Below are 26,636 nucleotides of genomic sequence, written 5' to 3'. Positions count from 1 at the left end.
AAATGCGAAATTACGATTGTATCTTTAATTTGAATTGTACACGAAGATCTCTTGAAAAAATATAAATCTAATTAAAACGATATCTAACTTTTTAATGTGTACGATCGAGTATCCATCGATATTGAACTTCTTTCGCAACAGGTTTCCAGTTACAAGTCGTTAACCTTATCATTACTTTCTTTGAGTTCTTTTTCAATATCGTAATACTTATAAAAAAACAAAAAAAAACCTTAATCTTTAAGTCTTGAAATAATTAAAAAGAAATCATTTACGCACAAAGATTTGAAACGTTCTTAAAAAAGCAAAGTTATAAAATCTAAAAAAAAAAATACATAGAGATGATTTGTTACAAAAGAATCTCTATCATAAATATTTATGCAGCGATATGAAGACTTGTAAAATATCAAACAATAATGAGGATTTGCGACAAGAGTAGACAGCGATAGAAGAGAGGAAAGGATTGGTGGATTCGTTAATAAATATTTCCATATATATTAATGGAACCTGTACGATGGATTTTTCGGTATTTATTAAAACGAAATACCTGCCTTGCCGTGAGAAATTGCAACGTGCAAAATGAAAAAAATATTTAAATACTTTTTTTTCATTTTAACGAGTAGTAGATAATCGAAAGCGATACCATCGTGTTCTACGCTTTGATCTTAACTATAGATAGAGTAACAATCATCGAGTTTTAATTTAATTATAAGATGAGATTTGACGAACCGAGGAACACAGTGCGAATATCGTATTGGTTCTTTCATACATCCAGCTTTTGTTTCCAATGGGATACTAATTAAAATAGGAAGATACAAAGAAAGAGTGTCGCAAACGAGTATCGTCAGTATCAGGAAATGAAAGAAATACTAAACCATCATTTTTACGTTAGCGAGAACATTTGGAAACGAAATAAAATACTAGAGATCAGTAGGCACCGCTTTATAAATTATTAAAAAAAAAGGTGATTTTATAGTCGTTGTGTAAGCAAACAAAATGGGCTTAATCAAAGCATTTTAGAGGTAACGTTAAAAATTCTGTAAATATTCGTTTCGACTAATATTTATCTCTCTTTTCTGTGTTATACTACGTGGAAAACATATGATTTTTCAAACAAAAAAAAAACTAACGAGGAACTATGTAAAATATAATAATTTCTTTTTTTTTATTGCCTTATCTACTTCATTATTATTTAGATTATCTAGACACGGAATAATTTAACATTCGAATTTCGTATTCAAGTAGTTAGTCCTCGACACGAACCCGATGAAATTGTAACGAAACGTAAAGTGGGAACCACTCGAACAGGAGTTGAATCAAGAAGTTCCTATTTTCTCTCGACCCATCATGAGAGGACTCACGATGCACGAAGAAGACCCTTAAGCTTTTCCGAGTTTCCAGTTCAGCCGAGGCGCCGTTCGCATTGAATAATTACTCGTTAAGACTTACCCGGTTTTCTCTCACCTTACTGGACCTAACAAATCTGTATAAACCTCCTTTTCCGTTTATTCGCTATTCAAGTGATATTACAGCTTGCAAGAACTCGTTTTTCCTTCTTGTAAGGATAACTGAAATAATCCTTTGCTCTCCAACAAAGATATTTTCATCCTACGTAAAACTTTATCCGATATTTTCTTCCTAAGATTACAAATTCTCTATTTTCGCGATAAACAACAAATACATGAAATATTATTTCAAACTTATTTATTCCATTTATATATAATAAATAATGAAAGAATGAAATGTACACAATAAACTTATATCAAAGAAAGTAGCGAATTTCAAAAAATACAAAAGAACATAAATTCAATCTAGGTTAACCTAATACTTTCTTCCTCCTCATTTACTCATATCTCATGTTTCAGTGCGATCCTGGCGTAGCCGTGGACAGATTCTTCCACGCTCTCTACTCAAGGACAACTAACAAGCTGATGCCTCTTCTTCTTGGTACAGCATGTTCCGAGGTAACTGAAACCTTGGCAAAGATCGTAGCTTACTGGAACGTGATTCAAGTATCTTTTGGCTCGACCGCGCCTGCTCTCTCAGATTCGACCGAATTTCCATTGTTCTTGCGAACTGTTGCACCGGATTCGAGTCACAATTCAGCAAGGATAGCTTTGATCAAACATTATGGTTGGGATTCAGTCACCGCACTTTCGCAAACTGGTGATATGTATTCTCTGGTAAGCAATTAGTAACGAGTCTAATCATAAATCTATAATTTTTAATAAAAAATACTTTTAATGAATAAACAGCAGAAAAATTCTTAAGTCGTTTTTAAAAATGTATAAAATATCGTTATAGGCAGTGAACAATCTTGTAACAGAGCTGGAACAAGCCAATATCACGTGCACGGCAACCATCACGTTCGCTGAAAATGATTACAAGGAACAACTGCGAACTTTAAAAGTAAGACAGGCTACAACTTTGCGAAGTTTCTTCAATGTATCCACGTTAGCTTCAAACTATATAAAATACAATCGGTTTTCCTTTAATCTCAGCAAATTTTCACGACGTTTATGTTATCTAAAAGCGCTTAGAATATTTCTCCCAAGAACGTAATCACCACAACACTCTGTTCAGTTACAAAAATTCCGATTAGATCTCGAAAGGCTTTAATTAAAAAATTATCGAAAGACGAAACGACTTCTTACAACTTTTCGTAAGAAGATACTACGTAAAGGTACTAGTCTTTTGTATAACGGAATTTATGAAGAAGAATTAGGGTGGTACATTAAAGCCCATTAGGTCGACGCGTTAAATGAGGCGAACGCAATTACTCTTACGCTCCGTTCAAGGAAGGCTGGCCCTAGTCGTTTTCGCGACTACGTGTGAAACAGCCGAGTGCAACGTAGCGTCGAAAGTCAAGTGGAATTATTAACCTACTTTTCGTATGCATTAACTACGTTTTACGATTTCCAACAAACCGAAAGTCCCGCGTAAATCGAACTTTTCTCGCATTGTTCGAACGTATAAACAAGAGTATAAAGAAGAATAGTAGTTGGTACCGACTATTCGCTCAGCTTTATAAAAACCGAAGGGAAAGACGAGGCGTAAAGAACTGACAAAGAAAGGGAGACAGAGAGAGAGAGAGAGAGAGAGAGAGAGAGAGAAACAGAGAAAGAGAGAGAAACTCGACGAAAGATATCGATCCGCTACTACACGCGTAATAGATTCGTAAAACTATCAATTCTATAGAATCGTTTCAACGAGAATTCCCTGGGAACGATACTATCAAAAGGATAGAGCAGACATTTTGTCGTCGTTCGAATGATTCTCGGCTAGCGAGAAAAACGATCAGAACGACCTCAAGATCAAACAGAGAAAATATAAATGCGTGATGACGCGTCACCTCTGTCAACACATTGAATCGATGATTTATTATTATTTAGTTTCTGAAGATATTTCGAAAAATTGCCAGCATATGATCAAAAAATTCGTGAAAATACGAGATGATTTACAAACCACTGAAATTTTGGAAAAGAAAAAAGAAAATGTTCGTCGAATGATTTTTCGTGGGTAGAAACTCGTAACGATCCTCTCGTCTCCTTGACTATCCCCGTTCTAACAAACAATGTCGCTTGCAGATCGTTACGTGAGTTTCCCTTTCTTCCTTCCACCCTCTCTCTCTTTTTCTTTCTGTCTCTTTCTATCTGTCTATCTATCTATCACTCTCTCGTTTGATTCCGGTAGTAATCATTATCGGCTCGTTAATTACGCGATAATTACGCGCACGTTCTATCAACTTCACGTTTTATTACAGGAGCTCGATACGCGTATCATCATCAGCAGTTTCTCGTCCCGACTAGCACCCCTTATCTTTTGCGAGGTAAGTTTTTTTATCACTTTGCCTTTTCCTATCGTTCATTTGAAAAAGTAAATCTTTCTAATGGTAATGTTCACATCGATCACCGCATCATCATGATTTATAGAATAGTTGTCCAACTTGTTTAAAATATCCCACGTAACTTTCGAATACAATAGATACTTTTAAATTCAAATTAGCTGACATAAATATTCATCGAAAGATATATCGTTGATCACTCTAATCTGCAGGTACAAAGAAAATGTGCTAATTACTGTAAAACTTGCGTATCTACTTTCGCAGCTTACATATTTGGAGTATGCATTACGTAAATATGTGTGCATGTACTTTTAGAAGTTCTTCCTTTAAAAAAGTCCACTCTCGTTCCAGTAAACATCATACACCCTTCTACAAACATCCCTCTCGCATATGATTGCGTTAATACGGGAGAATACGCAAAGATTGTCAAGCTCAGGATTCTTCATAAGATCATACTACTTAATACTGAATGAATTTCTTTCTACCTTCTACTGTCATATACATTAAAACTATAGCTCAGTAGAACTCGTGAAGTTTAATCAGCCTTCGTACACGCTCTACATTTTCAAAAGCAAAAGTTTTACTAAGAATTAATGTAAAAGAGAAGAACTGGTACGAACTGGGGGAAAAAAAAATTGTATAAAACAACTTTTTATATTTTATTTCAAACGTTGAAAAATTCTTTTACGAAGTCTAAAATAAAAATGTCAGAGAAAAATAAAATCTGTCAGCCTTGCATTCCTTAAAGCGGATATCTTTTGGAACAAGAGAAACTGCGCTTTTAAGTTTCTTTAAAACCTAATGGTTTCCGCTTAGAAAGGATGTAGAATAAAGACGTTCCTTTTAAGATATATCTCGTCTGTTCTTAAAACTCTTGCGACGTAATTGTGCACATCTCCATGTGAACACGATAAACAGTCCGACGATAGAATTTCTTCTTTATGAATTGCAAAGATCGATCTGGTCGATCGGATCTTGGTCAAGCGTAGGAACGATCCAATAAACCGATCGTCAGCATTCACCGAGTACCATTATATTAAGCAATATCTCTAACGGGCTTTCCTGACACTCAAACGAATCGATTCGACCATTGCTTTTTCAATATTTAATAGTCACTTATTATTCTCGTATCCGAGAGAACACTTCCGTCCCCATCTCTATATTTATGCTCATACAATAAGAAACAACTATTATGAAAAACGATTTCTTACTTATACTTCCTGATAAATGTGAATAACGCACGCGAGAGAATGACATATTGACGTGTCTAGTTTTATGAATGAGTACATCGATTCTGACAGAATTGGTTGGATCGCTTATCGTTTCTCATTGTAACGTTCGATAACATCGAATCACAAACGAGTCATATGAAAAGTAAAATAGAGAAGGAGAAAGAAGTTGCGAGATGAAATATAAAAATTTAATTCGAGACGCTTAATACGTCGAATGCCGCATAAGCCATCGATGGCCCAAATCGAACTTTCCATTCAGGCCATTGTTATTGCTTCATTAAAACAAAACATGATCATGAAATCAAAAGATTCATATCATCGACTGATGCACAAGAAAACATACCGCTGTTATCTACAAGTTATCAATTGTGTTCTTTTAATTCCATTTGTTGTTTCTTATTGCTAAATGACAGTAGTATAATCCTCTCACACAAGATATAAATAAAAATTGAAACAAGTAAAAAATTATATCAATTAGTCATTTTATTCCAAAATATAGAATAACAGTTTATATTGTTCCATACCGGTATTTAGCATACACATTCTCGACTTTCTGTCAAGGGTCATTTATTACTATATGAGATATTTACCCTTGGGATATTCGATGAATGGCCGCTAAAGGATAAAAAGAAACATTTTTTAATTAATAATATTAATTATATATTTCGTGTTTATGGCACATATTATATTATATTACACCTTTCTCACTCCATTAATTATTTGCTTGATTTTATAAGTATCATAACTCATATTTTATAAGCGTTTACAACGAATGTAATAACGTGGACCTGAATGAAAAGTCACGTGAAAATAGTCTGACCGTCTAACGTCTTAATTATCTCGTATAACATTAATGATAAAAATTTTTGATTCGAATCGTCCATTATCTATATTTTTATTATAAATGAAATGAAAATGTACAATCCGTGTCTCCATTAACGACCTTCAATTTCTTACACAAATGCATTTCCAGTCATGCGAACCGAATCTCAAGTTTTTCTCTTTTGCAAGAGAGAACGACAGCGATTTCTTCTACCGATCGATGAACATACTTAATTTTCCACGTGATCGGTTGAAACATATTGGAATTCTCTAAATTTCTAAAATTCCTGAAAATAGTAAGACAGATAAAGTAGTAACAATGTGGCGAATATAACTAATGTAACTGATAACGAATTCATAAAGTAAAAAAATTCTATTTCAAAATCCCGAATAACTCTTACTACTACTAATCTCGACGGTCAGGGCTTTAAACTTTGGCCTATATATCTTTATTATCACTTTTACTACTTTTCCTGGTTGAAGTGCAAGGTAAAGAAAGGAGAGCCCGATTTACGGCAGAGAGGAAGTTCGATACTGTGAAATGATGGTTGTATCGATTTTTTCTTTCGTCTTCTTTCTCGTTTTTTATCTTTTTTTTTCGTTCGGGATTTCGGTAAAAACTATCATTTGCCCTACTCGTATTTCTCTCACTAGAATGACTTTCCCTCTGGATAAATCGATACGCAAAAAGTCTTGAACTTTTCTATTTTTGAAGTTATTAAAACGCAACGGAGTTTATAATATCGAATAACATTCGATAACAATCAAGTTGTACAACTTAAAACTCAGTTCTTTCCAGATAAAACTATCCTGTACAAAATATTTCTTATATATTTCTATTCTAACATTGTTTCTTCAATAATAATCCATATATTTAGTTCAAAGTGAACCAAATAATTGCAACATTTTCTTGAAACGCATCGGTTTTTAGAAAAAAATATTTTACGAATTATTTCACTTTTTTATACGACATACGATATTTCAGTTCTGCGAGTAACATTTTAATATCGATTGCGGTTGCTTTAAAAGTAGTTAAAGGTCGGTGTTGGTTGAAAGAAACGAATGGGCGAAAGGAAAGGCAGAAATAAATGGAAGAAGGCAAATGGACGTGTATATATATATATATATATATATATATATATATATATATATATATACTTTATAAAGACTTTATGGAGGATGGCTCTCTTTCTTCTTGATGTCATTTCTCATTATATCGAAGGGCGTCTATCCCTCGAAAAAAATAATCATTAATAATACCTAAATCCATCGCCTATTTCTTCAGTCTTATCTATTCATACTACCATAATGCTGATCATAATTCCGGTTAATCTTATTATGTTCAGTCATCACATGGTACACCGGAGATTAAAAAAACGGATTGCCGTTAATAAATGCAAATAAATGAAATATTACAGCAAAACCATTTAAACATACTACGGAAAATTTCAAGAATATAAAAAAGTCAAAACAGAAACGGAACGCAGAAAACAGGTACTCAAGGAAATTGGATTTCGGGAAAGAACTGTCCGACATTGTCACGAAAATAACTCGCACAATTCCAAGACAGGGCCAACGAAGAAGGTTAAATAAAGAATGGACGATTAATAATCCATATAGCTGTATTATCCTCCCTTGTTTCCAGGCTTGGAAACTCGGCATGCACGGAGGGGATTACGCCTGGATTCTACCAGGTGACACCATCGATCTGACAAATCTATCCGAGATGACAAACGATTGGTGGGAGTCGGGACCCGAGGAATGTTCACCCCTTCAGTTGTCCCAGGCTTTGGACGGTTTGATCATCGTTAAAAGCTACGGTTCCGCTCTTAAAGGAGAGATCAGCTCCTCGGGTTTGGTAAGATTTGACTAAAAAGAACAGACAAATCGATTTTACTTGATCGAGTCTCGATCGATAATATTTAATTAAAAAAGGAAAGGAAGGTTATACACACACACACACACACTCCTATAACGTTACCGTTAACGAAAAGTCTAAAACCCGGGATTTATAATAATAAAATACGTAACGATCCAAATTAGACTAATGGAAGTCTACGGAAATCTCGTTTCGTTTTACTCTCGGTCTTCCGCTTTAAGCTTCGTATTCTTTCTCCTCTTTCTTGGGAGTCAAGTTCTCATCGTGCTGGTCGTTTCGTTCCATCTTTCAATTAATCGCGAGAACGATATTACTTGGAAACTTATCTACCGTCCTTGTAGATTCAAGTCAAGGTGTAATAATCTTCATAGTAATAAAAGGGATCAAACATTGACACATACCGCTTCGTACAATTACCGATCAAAGAGAAAAGCCATTATTTTCCCAGTTGAAGACTATGCATACTACGTTAGAAAACTCTTAGATATAATAATATCTAGGGTAGTTCTCTTTGTTACGAGTACATAATAATCATAAACTCCTGAAGAGAAGCGAAAACGGGAGCAAGCAGAGAGAAGAAAGCTAGTTTGCAGCTGTTTGTAGCTTCTATCATTGTCGAAGCTACTAAGAGATGAAGTCACTGGCATCCCATATTCTTGATTCAAACGAGCATCCCTCAGTCGGAGAAAGAAAACGCTTGGAATATCTTACTGACGTTTTCAATATCTACCAAAATTGCTATACTCTAGTAATCAAGCAAATGAATAGCTTGAGTTTAGCTGAATTTAAATAATTTTACAAATATAAACAAATAAAACGAAATTTTATGCTGAAATAAAAAAAGAGAACACTCATTTTTTTCATTGCACTTCCACTTTAAAGAACATTCATTTCTTAATATTTATCGTTTGACGCATTAAAATCCAAATAAAACGTGAGACCCTATTGTCTTATTCTCCGATTGCGTCGCCGACGGCATAAGTATGCGACTGCTCTTTTAATATGTGCGTCACAGGGCACTTCTTTTATTATATATATATATATATATATATATATATATATATATATAATATACACATACACACACACAGCCATATACATATATAACCGTGCCTTCGCCCGTTGAAAGCCGAACATTTCGTGTAGGCGGCGAATGGCCGACTTCTGCTACGTTTCAATTGTCATCGTTCGCTTTTCTCATATGCCGAAATATTCTGGGAAAAAATAAGCCAGGCACTTCTCTTCTTTAAACTATTCCACTTCGTGCGTCGATGTTTCTCAAGGACATAAAAAACATAGACCTTTCTTTACAAAAACAACACAATAGAATTTAAATAATTAGATGCTATGAACTAAACTAAAGTACACACACAGTGAAACAACTATACGATTGTACTCTCTAGTAGATTGACTTTAACACAAACAATAATAAAAAGAAAGACCAAGACCGACAATCAAAACGATGTCATTGAATTATGCAAACAACGTGTAAATGAAGTGACAGAAGATTCTTAAAAAAATTATCTTATAAATAGGAAATTCTAATGTATTCAATTTCCGATTCGACTCGCGCAAATATACAATGATCCATCCAATTCAGTATAAAAATCTCAACCTATAATCCAAGCTATCGCATTAAGATTATTATAGATCAAGATCGATTAATTTCACATCAACGAGTATGCTGATAAGCGAGAGACCTCGATTATACGAACCCATAGAAAAGCCTTCGAGAATGGTATGTACGTGATCGATAAAAAGCAACTTCGATCATCTATAAGACAAGACTTTGTTGATCCTTCGCTAGTCTTCTTCCGATGTCTCTTCTCTTCCAATCCTCCAAGATTTACATTTATTAAAGCGACCTATAACATTAAAGTGATTCGATGAGAACCCAAGTAAACATTGATTCATATATTAATGTATCGAATTAAACATATTAAATATCGAATTAGCATGATCGTACAGATCTATTTCATAAAACGATATAATATGCATTATGCCCTTTAAAGCGATCCTACCATTGAACCGATCTAACCTACTTTCTCAGTACAAGGACTTTCGGCCAATATTAGAAATATTATTAATATATGGTAATTTATTTAACAAAACTGATCTCTTTCGCAGACGAGCAGAGACTTCGTTTCGGAACTTGCGAAACGAGGTGTAACTCATTCGAAATTCGCTGCTCAAACGTACGATGCTGTCTGGGCAATGGCATTGGCTTTGGCCAATACTGAGACTATACTAAATGGAATGAACAAGAGCATGGCACAGTACACGCACGAAAATAAGGATCTTATTCAATATCTGCTCGAGCAACTTAAACTCTTACACTTTATCGGTGTTTCGGTAAGTGCGCGTAAATAATGAGAGAAAAACTGCTGTAAAGGGAAAACTCTTCATTCTCATCTTTAAACAAAAATAAGTATTGTTTATTAAAGGAGAACTTAAAAATTGATCGAACAAGGACATTGGCTTCTTTCGTGAGGTATTTCCAAAGAAATATATACTATCCATCATTTCTGTAGCGGAAAGGAGGGTTTATTAGCTTAGCGATGATACGTCGATATTTCGCGAAAAGAGTAGAACAAGAAGCTCACTTTTACAACGTTTCTGCTTTTAGGGGCCGGTTTTTTTTGACGGTGCGGATCGTGTTGGAATCACCGCCTTCTACCAACTGCAGGGTAAGTTAAAACTTTAGATTAATCTTGATATATTCTCTTTATGCGCTACAAGCATACATAAATGAGAGGTTGTCCTGAAAATTTGTTAGAAGCTACAGCATCTGATATTTTTAATGGACTTTTAAATGCATTTTATTGGCCAAGAGAAAAGATATCGTTTTCAATTACTTGTCCCAAATAAATTCTATCCTGGTACTAATTTATTTGTTCTGGTAGAGAACAATGACGTTGATAATAACGGATGCACGTGTTGTCTGACGCGTAAAATGCCCGTAGCTTCGCTGAAATCATCAGCAATTATGTACGCGTAATACTATAATAAATCGCATATCCTCTCCACATATCGCGGCTAACTGACACATAAGCGGTTGGATGATTCCATTTATGAGATTTCTATTGTGAAGTGCACATCGCAACGATGCTCACGCTATATCTCCGTTACGGTAAAAGCATTCGTTTATAACCGATATATCGTGAAAGCTACGCTCGTAGCCCACTATGGAAGGTCATGTTGCCGTGCAGAAAAACGATTTTTCTTAGAGGTTCTACGGAGAAAGAGGAACGTTAACTATTAAAAAAAAAAAAAATTGTAGGAGAAAATAAGAAATTTTTAAGTATTAAAAAATTACTATATATTGAATTACTAATAAATCTTATGATATTAAAGTCTAAATTACTATTATTATTATTGATTAATCATATTCTTTGTGTATACAATGCACGTGATTGCCTATAAAATAGACTTTTTTCTTTACCGTAATGATACCAAGAACTCGTTAAATTTTACGACGTAAAAGTTTCGTGAAATTATAATTTACGTAAGATGAGAAATAAATGACAACGACCGAACAAAAAGACGGTAGCATCCAAGATCGGAAGGAAATCTTTGGAAAATATTTTGAAAAGGTCTCGAAGCATTATGACAAATTTTAATTATATCATCGCATCGTTGAATAAAAACGTTATTTCTAATTAAAAGCGTGATGTGCTTTCATCTAGCGCTTGGATATTTTTGACAATTTTTTCTCACCGGACTTTGATAATTATAACATGGTTGGTACGCACGATAATTATGTCCTTCTTGGCTGGCTAACAAAATAAGAAAAACATCAGTTCCATATACCTGCATAAGTTAAAATAAAAATTGACGCTATTTAGTTGGTAAATAGCAATGACTTCTATGCGAAACCATTGCATTTGGATCATTTTTAAAATTAATTCGTTTTCTACGCAAAATGAATTAACTAAAAATGAAGAGAGAACGGTAATGATCATCGAAGCGTAATTAAAAAAATATCGTTACGTTCTCCATTCTGTTTATATAAATTAGGGAAATTGCAAATTTAACCGTCATCAATGAAATATACATGACCATATTTTAAGATCAAATGTCTATCGAGTTCTATATATACTCGCTTATATACAAGAATGAAATTAAAAATATATTGTCTGTATTGGTGACAAATTAAATAATTTCTTCAATTAATTTCGATTTAAATTTCACTCTTCGATTCGAATTGGTGCGATAATTGAAAAATACCAAAAAAAAAAAGAAGTGGAGAAATCTCACGAAATAATTGAATCGACTGAAGCGAGCTTGGAAATACACGCAAATCCTACGATAAATGTGCGATCAATTAGTATAACAAAAAAGGAAACAACCACAAGAACAAATTGAACATCGAACTCTATTAATTTTTCCAATAACAAGCCGATCAAGTTGCGCGTGGTATTTATCACCACAGTTCAATTAATAACCCATCGAATTATTATCGCAACTGTCTTTCATTTTCATAGAAATAATTGATTACACGAAATGCAATACACAGTTGACTAATCTTTCTGGTATTAATGTAAACTAAATGTTAATGTTGTACTAAATTCATCTCAAAATAATGGTTCTTAATACATTTTCATAAAATACAATGTAACACGATATTTGTACACCGATCATTTTAAACTAGTATTATACATCCAAGTATAATAATTTTTCTGAACAAATACTTTTAGCATTCGATCCAACTTAGTCTATAATCTTGATTAATTAATGAACTATGACATTTAACGACTAAAGCTTAGTAAAAAGTTTGAGAATCTTTCTCATGAGAAAAGGATGTGAGTAAACGTACGGTTACCGTGATCTCTTGCGATTTCTACAACTTGGAAAGTAAAGGCCGTAAGGTATTTTCGATATAAAGGAGATCGAGAACTATAAAACGAGAAGGAATCGTAGAATAGAAGCTTCGTGCGAACGGGGCTGAAGATACTTGGCATTCTAACGACAGGATATTGGCAAAGCGACGATGAATAATTAATCGGAAGAGAACTCCTCTTGGGAAAACGAAAGAGAACAGAAAAGGTTAAGATAGAGAACTCGCGTGATGGTGAGAAAGAGATAGTAGCCGATAGCACCGGTCAATATTTTTGTTCTCCGAACAAACTCGAAATGTCAAAATAAAAGTAAACACTCTGTTAGCAAAAGTTGGGGAGAAAGAGAGAGAGATGAGATGGACTGTGCAGCTACTGTAGAATTTAGACGGTCAATTTCTACCTCGAAATCGAATTAAATTCGACGCTGATAAATGCACCGGAGCGAATACGAACAAAATAACTATCGGAAATGTATCGAAACATATATAACAAAACAAATTTCGGCAACAGAGGCAACAAAACGACGTGTTTGTTACGTAGTAATTTTTATGAAATCTCGAGGAAAATATTATTTTTGAAATAGAAAAAAATCTCTGCCAAAAACAATTCACCATTTTTTGTTGATTATTAAAAAACTTTAGCGTGCTATCGCATGAATATATGTTGTTTCGAAAGACAAAACTAACAACAACGGCCAAAGGGTCAAGAGAATCTTCTTCTTCTGAGAAACAATACCGATGCATAATTTAAATATACCGACAGCATCGGAATGCTTATGGTACTACGCCAAGAATGCATGGTGATATAATGGCACCGGAATGACTATATAAGAACATTCTGCGCATAGAAAGATGCCGACGAAAATGTACGATCTACGATCTTTCATAAAGAAACGTAACGTATGTCATTTGTAATATCACGATAAATACTTGGGACACATGAAAAAGAAATCCATTAATTCGACGAGATTTAATAGAGAGTGTTCCATAGCTGTGTTTACTGGTACAAGCCGATCGATCACACTGAAAAGAAAAGAGAACGCGGCAAGCCGTGTCGAAAAATCGAGGCCGCGATTCATTACTTTCTTTGTCTCGACTCGATTGTCTCTCGGTCGACGAAAATCAGGCTGGACGGAGAATCGTACAATCTCTTAAAAGCTTCGACAGAAAATTGTGACGTACCGATCCTCGTCTCTCTTCCAATTCTGACTTTCTATTTAAATCCTTATCCAAGACTTTGATACAGATAGATATTCAGAGATATCGGAAGAGAAGATATCGACTCGGTGATCGGCAAATCTCTCAAGATTCCATTCGGATGATATTTAAGTTAAAGAGAGACAGAAAGAGAGATTTTCCGTGCAGCATCTCAACAAAACTGCTCAGAGAGATCGTTCGTTTAGCCGTTTCGCTCGTTAACTTCACTCGCAGTACAAACTAACATCTTCTCAAGTCTCTCTTTTTTTTTATTTCTATTTTCTTTTTTTGTTTTTACTGCCTGCACTTTCAGGCATCGATTTTAGATAAAGTCAATGAACTGGCACGAATTTATTCTCGCTCAACGGGACTCGCCTAAAAGGAAGCATTTTCGTTTTTCGTATGTTTCCATAAATTGGATATATAATTGTTACTCTTCTTTATGTCGTATTTCTCTCTCTCTCTCTCTCTCTCTCTCTCTCTCTCTCTCTCTCTTTTATAATTGTTCCACTTACACGAGCATCACGTTACCCGACGGGCTTGTCGAATTGTGTCGAACGATCCTACAGCTATAATCCATCAAATCGAGCTTCGAGGGGTGGTCGCAATCGACCTCTTCGATGATACGCTTCGAGAACGCAGCCCCGAGGCTGAAAAAAGGAAGAGGAAGAAAGAAAAGTTTGGACTTTCTCTCTCGAAGTACTGATAAATTGTGTGACAGAAACCTGGCAACGTTTCACAATGCCGATCTTTCGACATAAAAGCGTATCACTAAGAGGAAGCAGTCCGGAAAATGATAGGAAAATTGAAAGTAATCTGACTCGTTCTTCGTTAGCTTCGGACAAATTTCTTCTTGGCATCGTAACGTATCGTTCCGATCACTTTAAGATTATCTTCTGACGCTTCTTTAATGAGAAAAGAAGAGGAGAGAAGCTATAAAGAAAAAAAAGACTTTGACGGCAGATCCTTTGTCGTGAAACTTTTTAAAAAGTCCATTTAAAGTGTGACGTAAGAAAAACAAAGCTATGAAATTCCAATGGACGAAAAAAACAAAATAAAATATGAAGTTAGTGCGTACGTCATTGGATGTTATTTCGTGAAAAAAAAAATATATATATATATAAATTTGAGAACACAACGAAAAGAGAAACAACGTTTTTTAGGTACAAACAAGACGTTACGAGAGATTCGCACAAAAATATGAATACGTCGGGTAAAGAAACTCGCACGGGTTGTCACACGTTTGTCAAGGGAAATTACCTGTTCCATGTTTCAAGTCGAAAAATGCTACGAGTAAAGGTTTCTAGGACGCGAAAGTATGGATGGAAAAGAAACTCTTACAAAGACTTTAACGTTGATTTTATCAAGTTTACAATAAAAATTCGTACCGATGTATTACTTTTTTTCTCGATGTATTCGATGTATTCGGTTTTTTATCCTCTTAAAAATAATTATCGTGAGCATTAAATTCGACAAAATTTCGTATTATTTTTAATCATCTTATTCGGAGTTTCTTTCTTTTTATTACCAAAAAAAGTTCGAGAAGATATGACAGAGAGAGAGGGGGGGGGGAATTCAAGAGGAGCAAAAAAAGAAAGGGGAAGAAAGTTTCGATAAGAGTAACAAAAGAAACAACAAAGATTCAAAGTTCAAAAAGTTTTCGTTCTTTGTCTCAAGCGTCTTTAATAAAGTCGTGAGGAGACAAAAAGATGATTAGGAGTATAGAAAATCTTTTTCTGGCTTCAGGATCAAATTCATACTTTTTTAAGTTCTAAAAAATCTCGAAATAATAAAGGACTCTAATATTCTGATTATTCGTATTATTTAAAATTTGCTGACAAAATTCGTTCGACCAACAAAGATTTTTCTAAATGACGTGGATGACAAATAGAAGTAACGTAATTTCGTTTAATAACCCCATTCGCAAAGGACTCTAAAAAGGACCCGTAAAAGCAGATAAGAAAAACGAACATTTCGACATCAATGCAACGTTTTTTCGCATGCTGTGAACGAGCGGGTGTGTAAGAGAGAGATAAAGAGAGAGAGAGAGAGAGAGAGAGAAAAGTACCGTTTTAAAGATTCATTGAAAGATACGTCCGAGTATTTGGTGAATGCGAACTTCGAAAAACGATCGTGCGACCTCTTTTATTTTTATTATTCGAGTGTATCTTTATCTGTCGTTAAAAAATAGACCAAACGTGTTTGCAGTAATTTAGCTTGTCGATTTGTCTTACTACTCGAAGATAGATCATCTTATCTCGTAGCTCCTTCGTTTCCTTAATATTCGTACGATGAATACTCATATATAGTTTTATATTTATTCTTCGATAAAGAATTCTGTTCTTATCCACGATCATTGCCTCTATTATCAAATTCTCTCTTTCCATAATCTTCTATCGTTTTACAATCCAATGATCAAGGAATCGAAGTCATCAAATGATCAGTAAATACGTAATATGAATCAATCATTCGTTCGAATCTCATAATCCATTTTAAAATCATCTCGACGAGAGTTTACGACATGAACGTGGCCAGCACTTTTACGACTTTAATTTTGTCATATCTTCAACAGACATATATCCTCTAGACTTATCGACTTTGGCCGATAAGTCGACATAGGTACGTGCATGCAGCGAATAAATCGAAAAGAAAAGAAAAAGAAATTTCAAAAATCGTCGAGCGCGAAAAGGGAATTAAAGTTTCGGTCCTATCGAACTGGCCTTTCCAACGTCTCTGAAGCTCTTTACACGAAACGAAACCAATTATCCTCAATTCGTGCTCAGCCAGCAAGATTCGATCGCAACGAATGAAACGTGATCCCCTAGAACGATTGCACGGACTCGTCCGTTCGTAAAGCATACGACGTTTCAATTGATCGAAAAACAAAATGCCGATTATTGTGATATTAGAAAAACTATGATTGCTGATCCATCAAACAATTTAACTTTGCGTTCAGCAAAAGAAATAATTCCAATTATTATTATCTACGTCATTTTCTTTCTCTATGAACAAATTCTATAGCGAGTTGGAACACCTAACGATAGCCGATTATCGTCGGCTCTCAGTTGCCATAAAGTAGGGATTGCTGCAATAATGTTCCGAACGATGGAACACCGGGCAATAACGAATTTATGATTAGTTACTGGCGTTATTGCCTCGATATATATAATCTCATATATCTATATATACATGTACCTTACGTTTGTACCTATACGTTTGTATTTAGTATACCTTCGTTATTACAATAGAGAGAACATGAAAGATATCGATCGTATAAAAATTTTCCTATTACAGGTCCTTCTATTAGAGAGATAGCGATCTTCACTCCAGAAGATGGGAAATTGATAATGAACTGTCCAGGATGCGTTGCTACAAGATGGCCCGGAGGACATCCGCCTGCAGCTCGTAGGGTCTTCCGGTAGTATCACCCTCCATTTAACCGAACGTACTTTGATTAAGTTCACGCGAGACTCGCCTTTCGAGCTATGTTCCTAAGTGGTCGTTAACATTTGTAACAAATTATATGATTGTGGTTTTGCATGAAAATCGATACGTGTTTAAGTATAATTCGATAATTATGAGATAAAATGAATGAGTAAAATTAAAACGATTATTAATGATTGCAACTAATAATAGTTTGAAACTTAAGGAAAATGTAAAGCATGCTTATAAGATTTGTTAACGAATGTTATTCGTTCGAAGGAAACGAAGGATAATCTCTGAGCAATCATACGGAGTCGGATCAAAACTTCTTTCACAAGTATAATGAGACAATTTCGATGCTACGATTAAACTTTCGCGTCTCTCTCTCTCTCTCTCTCTCTTTAAACGCAAAGAGGTCATAGTAAGTAGAGCGAGGAATTTCAGGGGATTATCCTCGTGCTCTCTTCGTGGTCGCGTAAAATGTCAACTAAACCGTTTACATATACTATCTATCGTTGGTACATATATCACGATTCACGTTGACTTCCACTGGTGTTTCTACTATACGCTGTACGTATCGTCGTAATCATGAAATAGTCAAAGCTCGAACGACCAAGTCCGATATCTTGCTATATATTTTACTCAGCTTTACGGTATTCATTTTTTATGCAGGTTAAGAGTGGTGACAGTAGCACCTGCAGCTTTTCTCGCAGTTACCTGCTTAGCCAGCATCGGCGTTGCCCTGGCAATCGCCTTTCTCGCATTCAATCTTCATTTTCGAAAGCACAAGTAAGCTCTAAGATCTAGAGTGCTTCGTAGAAAAGAGAAAAAGAGAGAAAGAAAGAGAGAGTGAAAGAAAAAAAAGAAACTTTATTTAAATCATGCTCGCTTGCTCGCAGAAGTATTAAACTATCGAGTCCCAGACTAAACAATATGGCTGCAGTTGGTTGCTGTCTCGTCTATGGTGCAGTTATACTACTTGGACTTGATCATGCGACACTCCCGGACAGCGACGATTATTTTCCGACTGTGTGCACCGTGAGAATCGCTTTTCGATAAATTAAAAATGTTACCATTTATGCTCATTTATAAATTTTGCCTATTAAAATCAACTCATTGTTATATTCTTTTTTCTAGGCAAGAGTTTATTTACTATCAGCTGGCTTCTCCTTAGCCTTTGGCTCTATGTTCACGAAAACTTATCGGGTTCATAGGATTTTTACAAGAAGCAGAAGCGGAGTCGTCAAAAACAAGGTTTGGTTCCAAATTTATTTTATTATGATTTTACGTCGAAATGAAAGTACGTAATAAAAAGTCTTGTCTCTTTTGATGTAGTCAAACATCATGTTGATTTGATTAATTACGTTAAAACACAGAAATTAGACAGCACACAAAAAAGAATTATCCTTCTCTTTTTCTCTCTATCTCTCTCTCCTTCCTCTTTTACCTCGTTCTAGAACGTCTGGTGCGTTCAGACTGGATTGATTCGATTAAATCCCATGTATAGAGTAAACCACGTTGTAGGAGGGGAGAATTGATACAATTAACGTTTACGCTTTCAATTAGCGATAGCTGCTCTCGGTATAATAAATTGCAAATAAAATCACTGTTAGTTTCCTTCGATCCCATAACTCCGACTATCATTATACATATGCAACGAAAACGAGATAAATATGCAAAAGTCAAGGAGAGAAGCTAGAGTCATTCCTCGGAAAAACGTTCAAATATGAAGGATATTCGAATTTTATTCGAAAAATATTTTCCGTTTGATCGTACGTGCCTATGCTCGATAAAATGAAATCTAACAGGATAACTATATGATTAAATTAAAGAATTAAAAATGATCTACTTCGATCGTACAAGAAATATTACCTCTTATGATTTATGCACGACGTGAATATATCGTTCCTAGCTGCTACAGGATACTCAACTGATAAGCCTAATCTGCATACTGCTGTTGATCGACGGTCTGGTGGTGACACTGTGGGTAACCTTGGATCCAATGCAACGTCACCTGCGTAACTTAACCTTGGAAATAAATCCGCAAGATCGTGGCGTCGTCTATCAACTTCAGGTACACGACAATCTGAAAATGTAAACGCGTATATCTGTGAATGATTTTTCCGAACGAGATGCAAGTTGTCCCAAAAGGATCCGCAGTAACGCTACTCGTAATTACCGTTAACGATCCGTGACCAATTAACTCCTTGCCTTTGCTCCTTCCGCGTAGGTGGAGGTGTGTCGTTCACAGCACACTAATGGCTGGCTGGGTGCACTTTACGTTTACAAAGGCTTGTTACTCATAGCCGGTGTCTACATGGCCTGGGAAACAAGGTGAGCTTTCAGCGCAAAGATCGTCAGGCTCGTTAATCCATACCTTCTCATTGATTGAACTTTCCTCGTCGGTTGACTTTGGTAAAAAGTATTTTTATACGAAGTACACATGAAAAATATTCTCCATTTCGTTGATTATTTTTCGAGAAACTAATCAGACTAAACAACGACATTATCGTGGCATTTTGCTTTAGGTATCGCAAGTAACATACATACTTGCTCTTTCGAAAGATTATATTTCGTTAAAAATTTTATTCCGATTAAGAGAAAATTAAAAATTTTATATCCTTTGGTACGAATAAAATTATTTTGAAAACATTTAAGACGATTCGAGGTATTAGACAGATGCAATAATTATCGCTATTTCGAGCCAAGATATAATCGCAGAGAATGATGAGCATACTATGGGAAAATAATCCGTAGCAATTTAGGTAATTAATTACATCGTTCAGCGACAATTTCAACTCGAAATGAGACAGAAACCTACGAAATGGTGCAGTGTTGTAGATAAGAATAAAAACAATGGGATACCTATTATTTTGCCTCTTTAAAGCGAATTCGCTTTTCCTCATTGAAACTGGTATAATACTCCGTGAAAAGGAAAATGTACTTTAATTTAACAATCCCGACTTATCCGTTAATTAAACAATTAAAATACTAACTGTGATATACATAATCAAACGCATTTCGAATATTCGATTTCTTCCACGGATCAGAGAAAAAAGTTTTTAAATTGAAAATCAAATGCACCTTGGTATAATAAAATGTAGTATCACGATCCTAGATATTCCATACAATATATCACTGATGGATTGATCAAATCAAATATCGATCGGCAAAATTTTATTCTGGTTTTAAAATTTAATAACGAAAAAGCCAGATAATATGGTAGAGAAAACAAATAAAAAATAAGAAAACTTTATCGAAAAGTAAAGTCAAAGTCGAAACTCTTCTTTGCGAAGTAGATAGTGGTTGTTACGACAAAAAAAAAAACACACGCCTCATGATAGATTTACGGAAATCTAATAGACGAAAGGAAAGAGGGAAGATGAGATCCTAAAAAGAAAAAGAAGGAAATTCAATCGTATATCGGAAGTGCAGAAGGCGAATAGGAAGTTTCCTTGGACGATTCCGGTGACAAAGAAAGTCGATCTTACTCGATTCGAGTCAAACGAGATTATCACGGATTCTCTCGAAATTCACACTTTTCGAATTTTTTAACGCATGGAAGAAAACAAATTTAATGGAAACTCTTTCTAGGCACGTGAAGATACCAGCTTTGAACGATTCCCAATACATCGGCATGAGCGTCTATTCCGTAGTGATAACCTCTGGAATCGTGGTCGTGTTGGCGAATTTGATATCCGACCGGGCAACCTTGGCCTTTGTCACGATCACTGCCCTGATCCTGGCCTCAACAACAGCGACGTTAGCCTTGCTCTTTCTACCTCAGTTGGCGAACATTCTCGCTGGTGAGAGAGCCGATCCTGTCGTCCAGAGTCTGGGCTTAAAGATCGAATGCAACACAAGGAGATTCGTCACGGACGATAGAAGGTAAGAGGGCTTTTCTCGATCGAAATGGAAGGAAGAGGGTGAAAGGCGGAAGCCTTTAGATAACGGGAAACGACGATAAGAAATAAATTCTACCTTGGGCAAGTGCAGAATTGGCCTTCAAGACAATAAACGTTATCGCATCTGGCTCCCTGATCCAACCATACTTCTCAAAGCCGTCACGAACGAGAAAATAACGTTTCGGGTTTGCCGAGTAAAATCCAACTATACTCTCTATTCTTCCTTTCTTTTTATTCATTTTTTCCTCCCAGCCTCGAATATCGATCAACTTTGTTCATTCTATTCGTTGTCCGATCAAAGAGACCGATATCTTTCTTTCGAACCATGTCTTTTCCATGCGAAATAACTGTGCTCGTTTGATGCAATTAACGCGATCCCGTAGAGAACTACAGTATCGAGTGGAGGTGCAGAATCGAGTTTACCGTCGCGAGATGGCTCAGTTGGAACTCGAGTTGGCCAGATTGGAAAAGCAGTTGGCGCAAGAACCGGTCGAACCATCGCACGCTTCCTCTAGCACTTCGATTCCGCAACGAAATCCAAGTATTGGGGGTGGTTTACCATTATTGTTGCTCAGCGTTCTCCCATCAGTTATTCCGAGGGCGAGTTGGCCATCCGCCGATCCTTCGGGTAAGAACGATAATTTAAACTTTATGTTTATGTAGACTTCGTCGTGCAAAACGTATTCATCCATTTATATTCTTTTATCGATACTAAGTATCAATTTATAATGAATAACAAAACAATGGATAATCAAAGATATATATCCGTGTTTAAAAGTAAACATTTTTTGCACGATAAGTCTGACTCGTTTCGAGCAGAGAAGGAAGGAATCAACGTTATATTAATGCTTTCTCACTTCGTTCGTTCCTCGGCCATTCAGGTGTCAGAGAAAGGTGATGGAATTTCGTTTATTGCACGTAATGCTTCTAAACAAAAGCCTATGTTCACTTGCTTGACGTTACGACACAGGAGAGATGTCCATGGAGTGTGACGTTGTAACATTTGAATTTAGAGTAGAGACAATGACAATCCTTTACGAGCTCGTGGACGTCCGAGTATGCATGAACGTTGAGCTCTTATTGATTTCTTTCTTGTTTTGTTTTTGATAAATCGAAAACGGGTTGTGGTTTTGGCAGCTCCACTTTCCATTATTCATACTCGTCACATAAACGATTGGATAAAAATAATAAATTGCACATTATCCTAATAGAAAAATTATAAATTCTCAACGAAGTAGAATAAATCCTCGAAATAGATATTTACACAGGCTGTGTACTTTATTCTCGAAATACAAAAGATCCCTCGTACTCGTCAAAATTTTGGTAAAAAGTCGTTCGAAGGGAAAACCTTGAAAGGGGAAACGAAAGGTAGACAAAGTTATTGTCTTAATACATCATCTTGAATATTACTCGTTAATATTTTAGAAAAGCGAGATCTTCGAAATACGTCGTATGTTGCTACCTCGAGGGATCGTTCTTTTATGAATGTAAACATCCAAGTTGTGGCAAGGAGAAAATCGCGCAATATTATTTGCATGACTCATACTCTTACATCACGTCACGGATACATTCGTCATGCATGACGAAACTTTTTCGTCCTTTGTAACCTCTTATCTTTTTTCTTATCACTCGGCCTTTCTTTTTTCAACTATTCCTTCTCACGCTACAGTTCGACAACAAGAAACTGTAGTTGTTTCGTTCTTTCTTCTTCCTTCTAAGAAAACACTTTCTATTGTAAGTTGATTCGATCATTATACAGCATGAAGTTTCTACGTTTCCTTTATCTTTCTCTTTCTCTCTCTCTCTCTCTCTCTTTCTCTCTTTTCCTCTGTCTCTATCTTTATCTCTATCTATCTTTCTATCTTTCATACTGTTTATACTTCTTTTGCAAACCATCAAATTCGTTTATTAGAATTCCTTATATGTTATCGCAAAAACTAACTTTAAAATTTCTTGGAAATATCGATTGATATCTGGGTCAACAAACAGCAGTTCTCCGAAGTAATAGCAAAACGTATCCGTGACAAGAATCGTATCTGTTACGCGTCTGTTGCACGCTTTGCTTCTGATATTTCTAAATGCATCGACGAAAGATCTTACTTGTCGAAAAGGACGAGTGTAGGTTTTCTTTCAAGCATTGTTAATTAATAAATTCATTTTTGGACTTGTAGATTTTATCAATAAAACAAATTCATTTTAAATGCACAATAGAGCACATATAGAAATTTGCATCATACAAACGCATAAACGAAATTAACTAAAAAAAGTTTCGTGGAAAAGAGACATGCAACTACTTTTCTCCTTCCTCTTCTACTTAACGTAGTTTGCTTTTCGCTTTTGCGATGCGCTTTCACCCTTCTATTAACATAAATACGCAACGTTTTCACTGAGTAACGGAACGATGTTTAACCAGTTTAATCCTTTTAGAGAATTGTCGCAAAATTATTTATTTAAGCATTCTTCCGTTGCATAAAGTAAATTAGGTGAACATGCATACATCGCTCGTACTTTTAACGAGCAAAAGGTATTCCCAAATGTCGAAAGTATCGCGATCTCGCTCGATACGGGTTACACGACGAGTTCGTCTTGACCCCTTGTTGAAATTAGGCATGCGCCGCGGTACCGTAGCGTTTAGCAGTCAACCGGACCTGGAACCGGACGATCCCAGAAGAAGCCTAGCCGACATTTACAAGCTTCATCGTCGCAGAGAAACCGAGGGACCAAATCGTCTGGGCGTTTTTCAACGGCTCTTCAGCCTTTTTGGCAGCCGTCCGACGAGTAGAAAGACATCTACGGCATCGTTTACAGGTACGAGTTACTTATCTTTACTCAGTCAATGATATCTAAGAAAGGATATCCTACGGAGATGATCGTTGTTTCGACAAACACGATCTATTCTCTAGTAAATTGAATTCTCGTACGCACTGAAGTAGTGGTACTGCTGGCAAGATTGATTATATCCTTCGTAAGGTCAATCGATACACATCGAAAATGATTCATTATCATTTTGCTGGTATATGTCGTTAATGTCAAGAGTAACCGTGTTTAGGTGTAGCGTCTGCGCTGAGAGTTCATATGGGCTATATCGCTGGTCTAGTACCGGGTGCTAAAGCCGCCTCAACCTGTCAAATGGATGCGCAAGGCTCACAGCAATCGCATCCCCGATGTGGTTCTGGGCCGATAATTAGTATCACTAGCGAGGAAGACCGCAGATTAAGCCTCGGTTTACGTCGTAAGGAAAGCAGTGAGCCGAGAGTAAATTTTACTTTACCACCACGTGAGTTCAACGTTTTCTAAACAAACAAAAATTATCGCTTTTACGAGTCAACTAATAAACTGCAATCTCAAATTTGTAGAAGCTAATAGCAATCAAAGTTCGTCGCGAGAAAAAATCCGTGGTTCTCCTCGATTTCCTCATCGAATAGTCCCAGCAAATAGTCTAAGTGCCATAGCATCTGGGCTCTCAGCTCCAAAACCTCATCGTTGGCACTCAATGGAAGATGCAAGAAGATCTAAGACGAATTTGACGCCTCGTGGTTCCTCCTATAGTCCTCTCTGCGACGTTTGGGCCACTCACGAAGTCGGCATACCCCTCAGCGAATTGGGTAAAAGTGTGAGAGGTAGAAAACCACCGGAGAGTTTGGCCTTAACGATCAAGGCCGACTCGAACATTAGTCCTGACGATGCCAAATTAGGAAACGATTTGAAGAGACTCTTCCGAGAAAATGATGTTTCGAATGACGTCAGTCCAGTTGAAACCGAATTGAAAGTCGCCAAATCTACTTCCTCCTCTTCGTCTACGCCGACGAATTTGAAGCTCTCGAGTACAATGAACGACGTAGTTCTCAGAAACGGGTCTCGTTCTGGTTCCACGACGTTGACCGTCGTTCTGACGGACGGTCTTCAACAAGAACAAGAATGTTCTCGACCGACGAGTCCAAAGATCCTCATTGCTAGACTCGACGAAGATGTTCTTCGAGATGCTTCGTCCAACGATCAGGAACCCACTAACGTTTAATCCTCGTCGTTTGTGTTCCTTAGTCATCGTGCCAAAGGAAAATAAACGGGACCGGTAAGAGTACGCGACGTGTTTGGTTTTTGTGTATCGCGGAGGGACCAACTCGCTTTCTTCATTGTTTTCATTTCTCATTCAACGTTCCCCTCCTATTCTATTGGATTATAACAAATAAACATTGGGCGGAGATTTCAATTCGCACGTCCTTCAAATGTTACCTTCAATTTATCGACAACATTTCGAATTATAGCTTACCGAATGTGTGTCGATTATAATAAAAAAAAAAAAGAAGGAAAGATGTCTTCTTGGTACATATTTTTTATACATCCTACGAGATCGGGAAAAATAATTGAAAATTTTTCACGTGCCTGGATATTCGTGAAACCTGCCAAAAAAGGATCCTTAATGAAAATTGCTTCTCGCGAACGTCTGGATACTAATAGAAATGACGTACCCACTCGCATCTATCTTTCATAATTAATTACTGTCTAAAATAAAAAGGGTGTGACGTAAAAAACCACTGCTGTGTTAATAAATGTATTATTAGATATAAAAGTAGTAAATTCTCGTATATCACTAAGGATCAAAGATCGTTAAAGTATGAACTATTGTTCTGAAAAACGATAAGTCATTTAATTAAATTTATGATTAAGATTGAAACCCTTCTGCACGATACCTATATCTAAATAGATCTCACAAACAAACAAATTACAGACAAATCATCTCTAATCGAATGTAAATCATAACTATTTTATCGAAAGATATTAATTAGGAAGAAAAAAACGAACGTTGTTTCTTTTGGGCCACAAGATTATTAACACATATTAATCAAATCATTGATTGATTGTATCACATAAGAAGTACCGCAAATACTCTTACAGGCCCGAAATCAAAAGTGTTCAGTGCCCTAAAGTCCCTTTCTCCAGTACCTGTATTCACGTACGACGCGAATGTATCTTTCCAAAGTATAAAAATTATAAATTAAGAATATGCCAATTTCATCCGTAAAATAAGTACGAGTCGAGATATTATATTGATATTTTCATGCCGTAATTAAGGTATCTGTCTAATAAAAAAAGATATATATATATATATAATATACGTGTGTATATACGTATGTATATTGTATATGTGAGTGCATAAGGACATACATATACATATATATTTATATAAAGAGATAAAAAGAGTTCGAAAATTCTCGATGGATGTGATTGATAGCCATTCGATCGACTTCGTACCTCGAATATCTTTGTGTCAATCATTGAAGTCTTTAACTCATAAGCAATAACTGTCATTGTCAAGAGCGAAGTAATAAAAAAATACTATATATATTCTACTTACTATTCGACTATTTTCAATCATACACATCCTCTCCTCAAAATCCCGTAAATATAATTATTCTAAAGAAGTGTTAAAAATGATTTATATTGCTATTTCTTGTTTCTTTTTTCTAATCTATACGTTATCATATTTACACACTATATT

The 26,636-nt window shown here is 35.8% G+C and overlaps 1 protein-coding gene across 1 annotated transcript in view; it reads left to right on the top strand.

Moving 5' to 3' along the window:
* The window catches only part of LOC122633201 (gamma-aminobutyric acid type B receptor subunit 2), a 40,761-nt gene extending 14,274 nt beyond the window's left edge, over positions 1 to 26,487 (top strand). Inside the window, exons 3-19 of the mRNA XM_043820845.1 lie at positions 1,863 to 2,180; positions 2,302 to 2,406; positions 3,761 to 3,826; positions 7,541 to 7,753; positions 9,902 to 10,126; positions 10,401 to 10,461; positions 17,103 to 17,226; positions 17,904 to 18,020; positions 18,131 to 18,269; positions 18,369 to 18,485; positions 19,144 to 19,305; positions 19,462 to 19,565; positions 20,826 to 21,119; positions 21,520 to 21,764; positions 23,744 to 23,944; positions 24,186 to 24,413; positions 24,493 to 26,487. Coding sequence (XP_043676780.1) covers positions 1,863 to 2,180; positions 2,302 to 2,406; positions 3,761 to 3,826; positions 7,541 to 7,753; positions 9,902 to 10,126; positions 10,401 to 10,461; positions 17,103 to 17,226; positions 17,904 to 18,020; positions 18,131 to 18,269; positions 18,369 to 18,485; positions 19,144 to 19,305; positions 19,462 to 19,565; positions 20,826 to 21,119; positions 21,520 to 21,764; positions 23,744 to 23,944; positions 24,186 to 24,413; positions 24,493 to 25,154 — 3,381 coding nt within the window. The 3' untranslated portion in view covers positions 25,155 to 26,487. The remainder of the gene's footprint in view (positions 1 to 1,862; positions 2,181 to 2,301; positions 2,407 to 3,760; positions 3,827 to 7,540; positions 7,754 to 9,901; positions 10,127 to 10,400; positions 10,462 to 17,102; positions 17,227 to 17,903; positions 18,021 to 18,130; positions 18,270 to 18,368; positions 18,486 to 19,143; positions 19,306 to 19,461; positions 19,566 to 20,825; positions 21,120 to 21,519; positions 21,765 to 23,743; positions 23,945 to 24,185; positions 24,414 to 24,492) is intronic.
* Positions 26,488 to 26,636: the final 149 nt, after the last annotated feature.

This window comes from Vespula pensylvanica, chromosome 11 (assembly GCF_014466175.1).
Source record: "Vespula pensylvanica isolate Volc-1 chromosome 11, ASM1446617v1, whole genome shotgun sequence".
In the NCBI taxonomy this organism is placed as follows: Eukaryota; Metazoa; Arthropoda; class Insecta; order Hymenoptera; family Vespidae; genus Vespula; species Vespula pensylvanica.
This window is presented reverse-complemented; position numbering and strand designations above follow the sequence as displayed.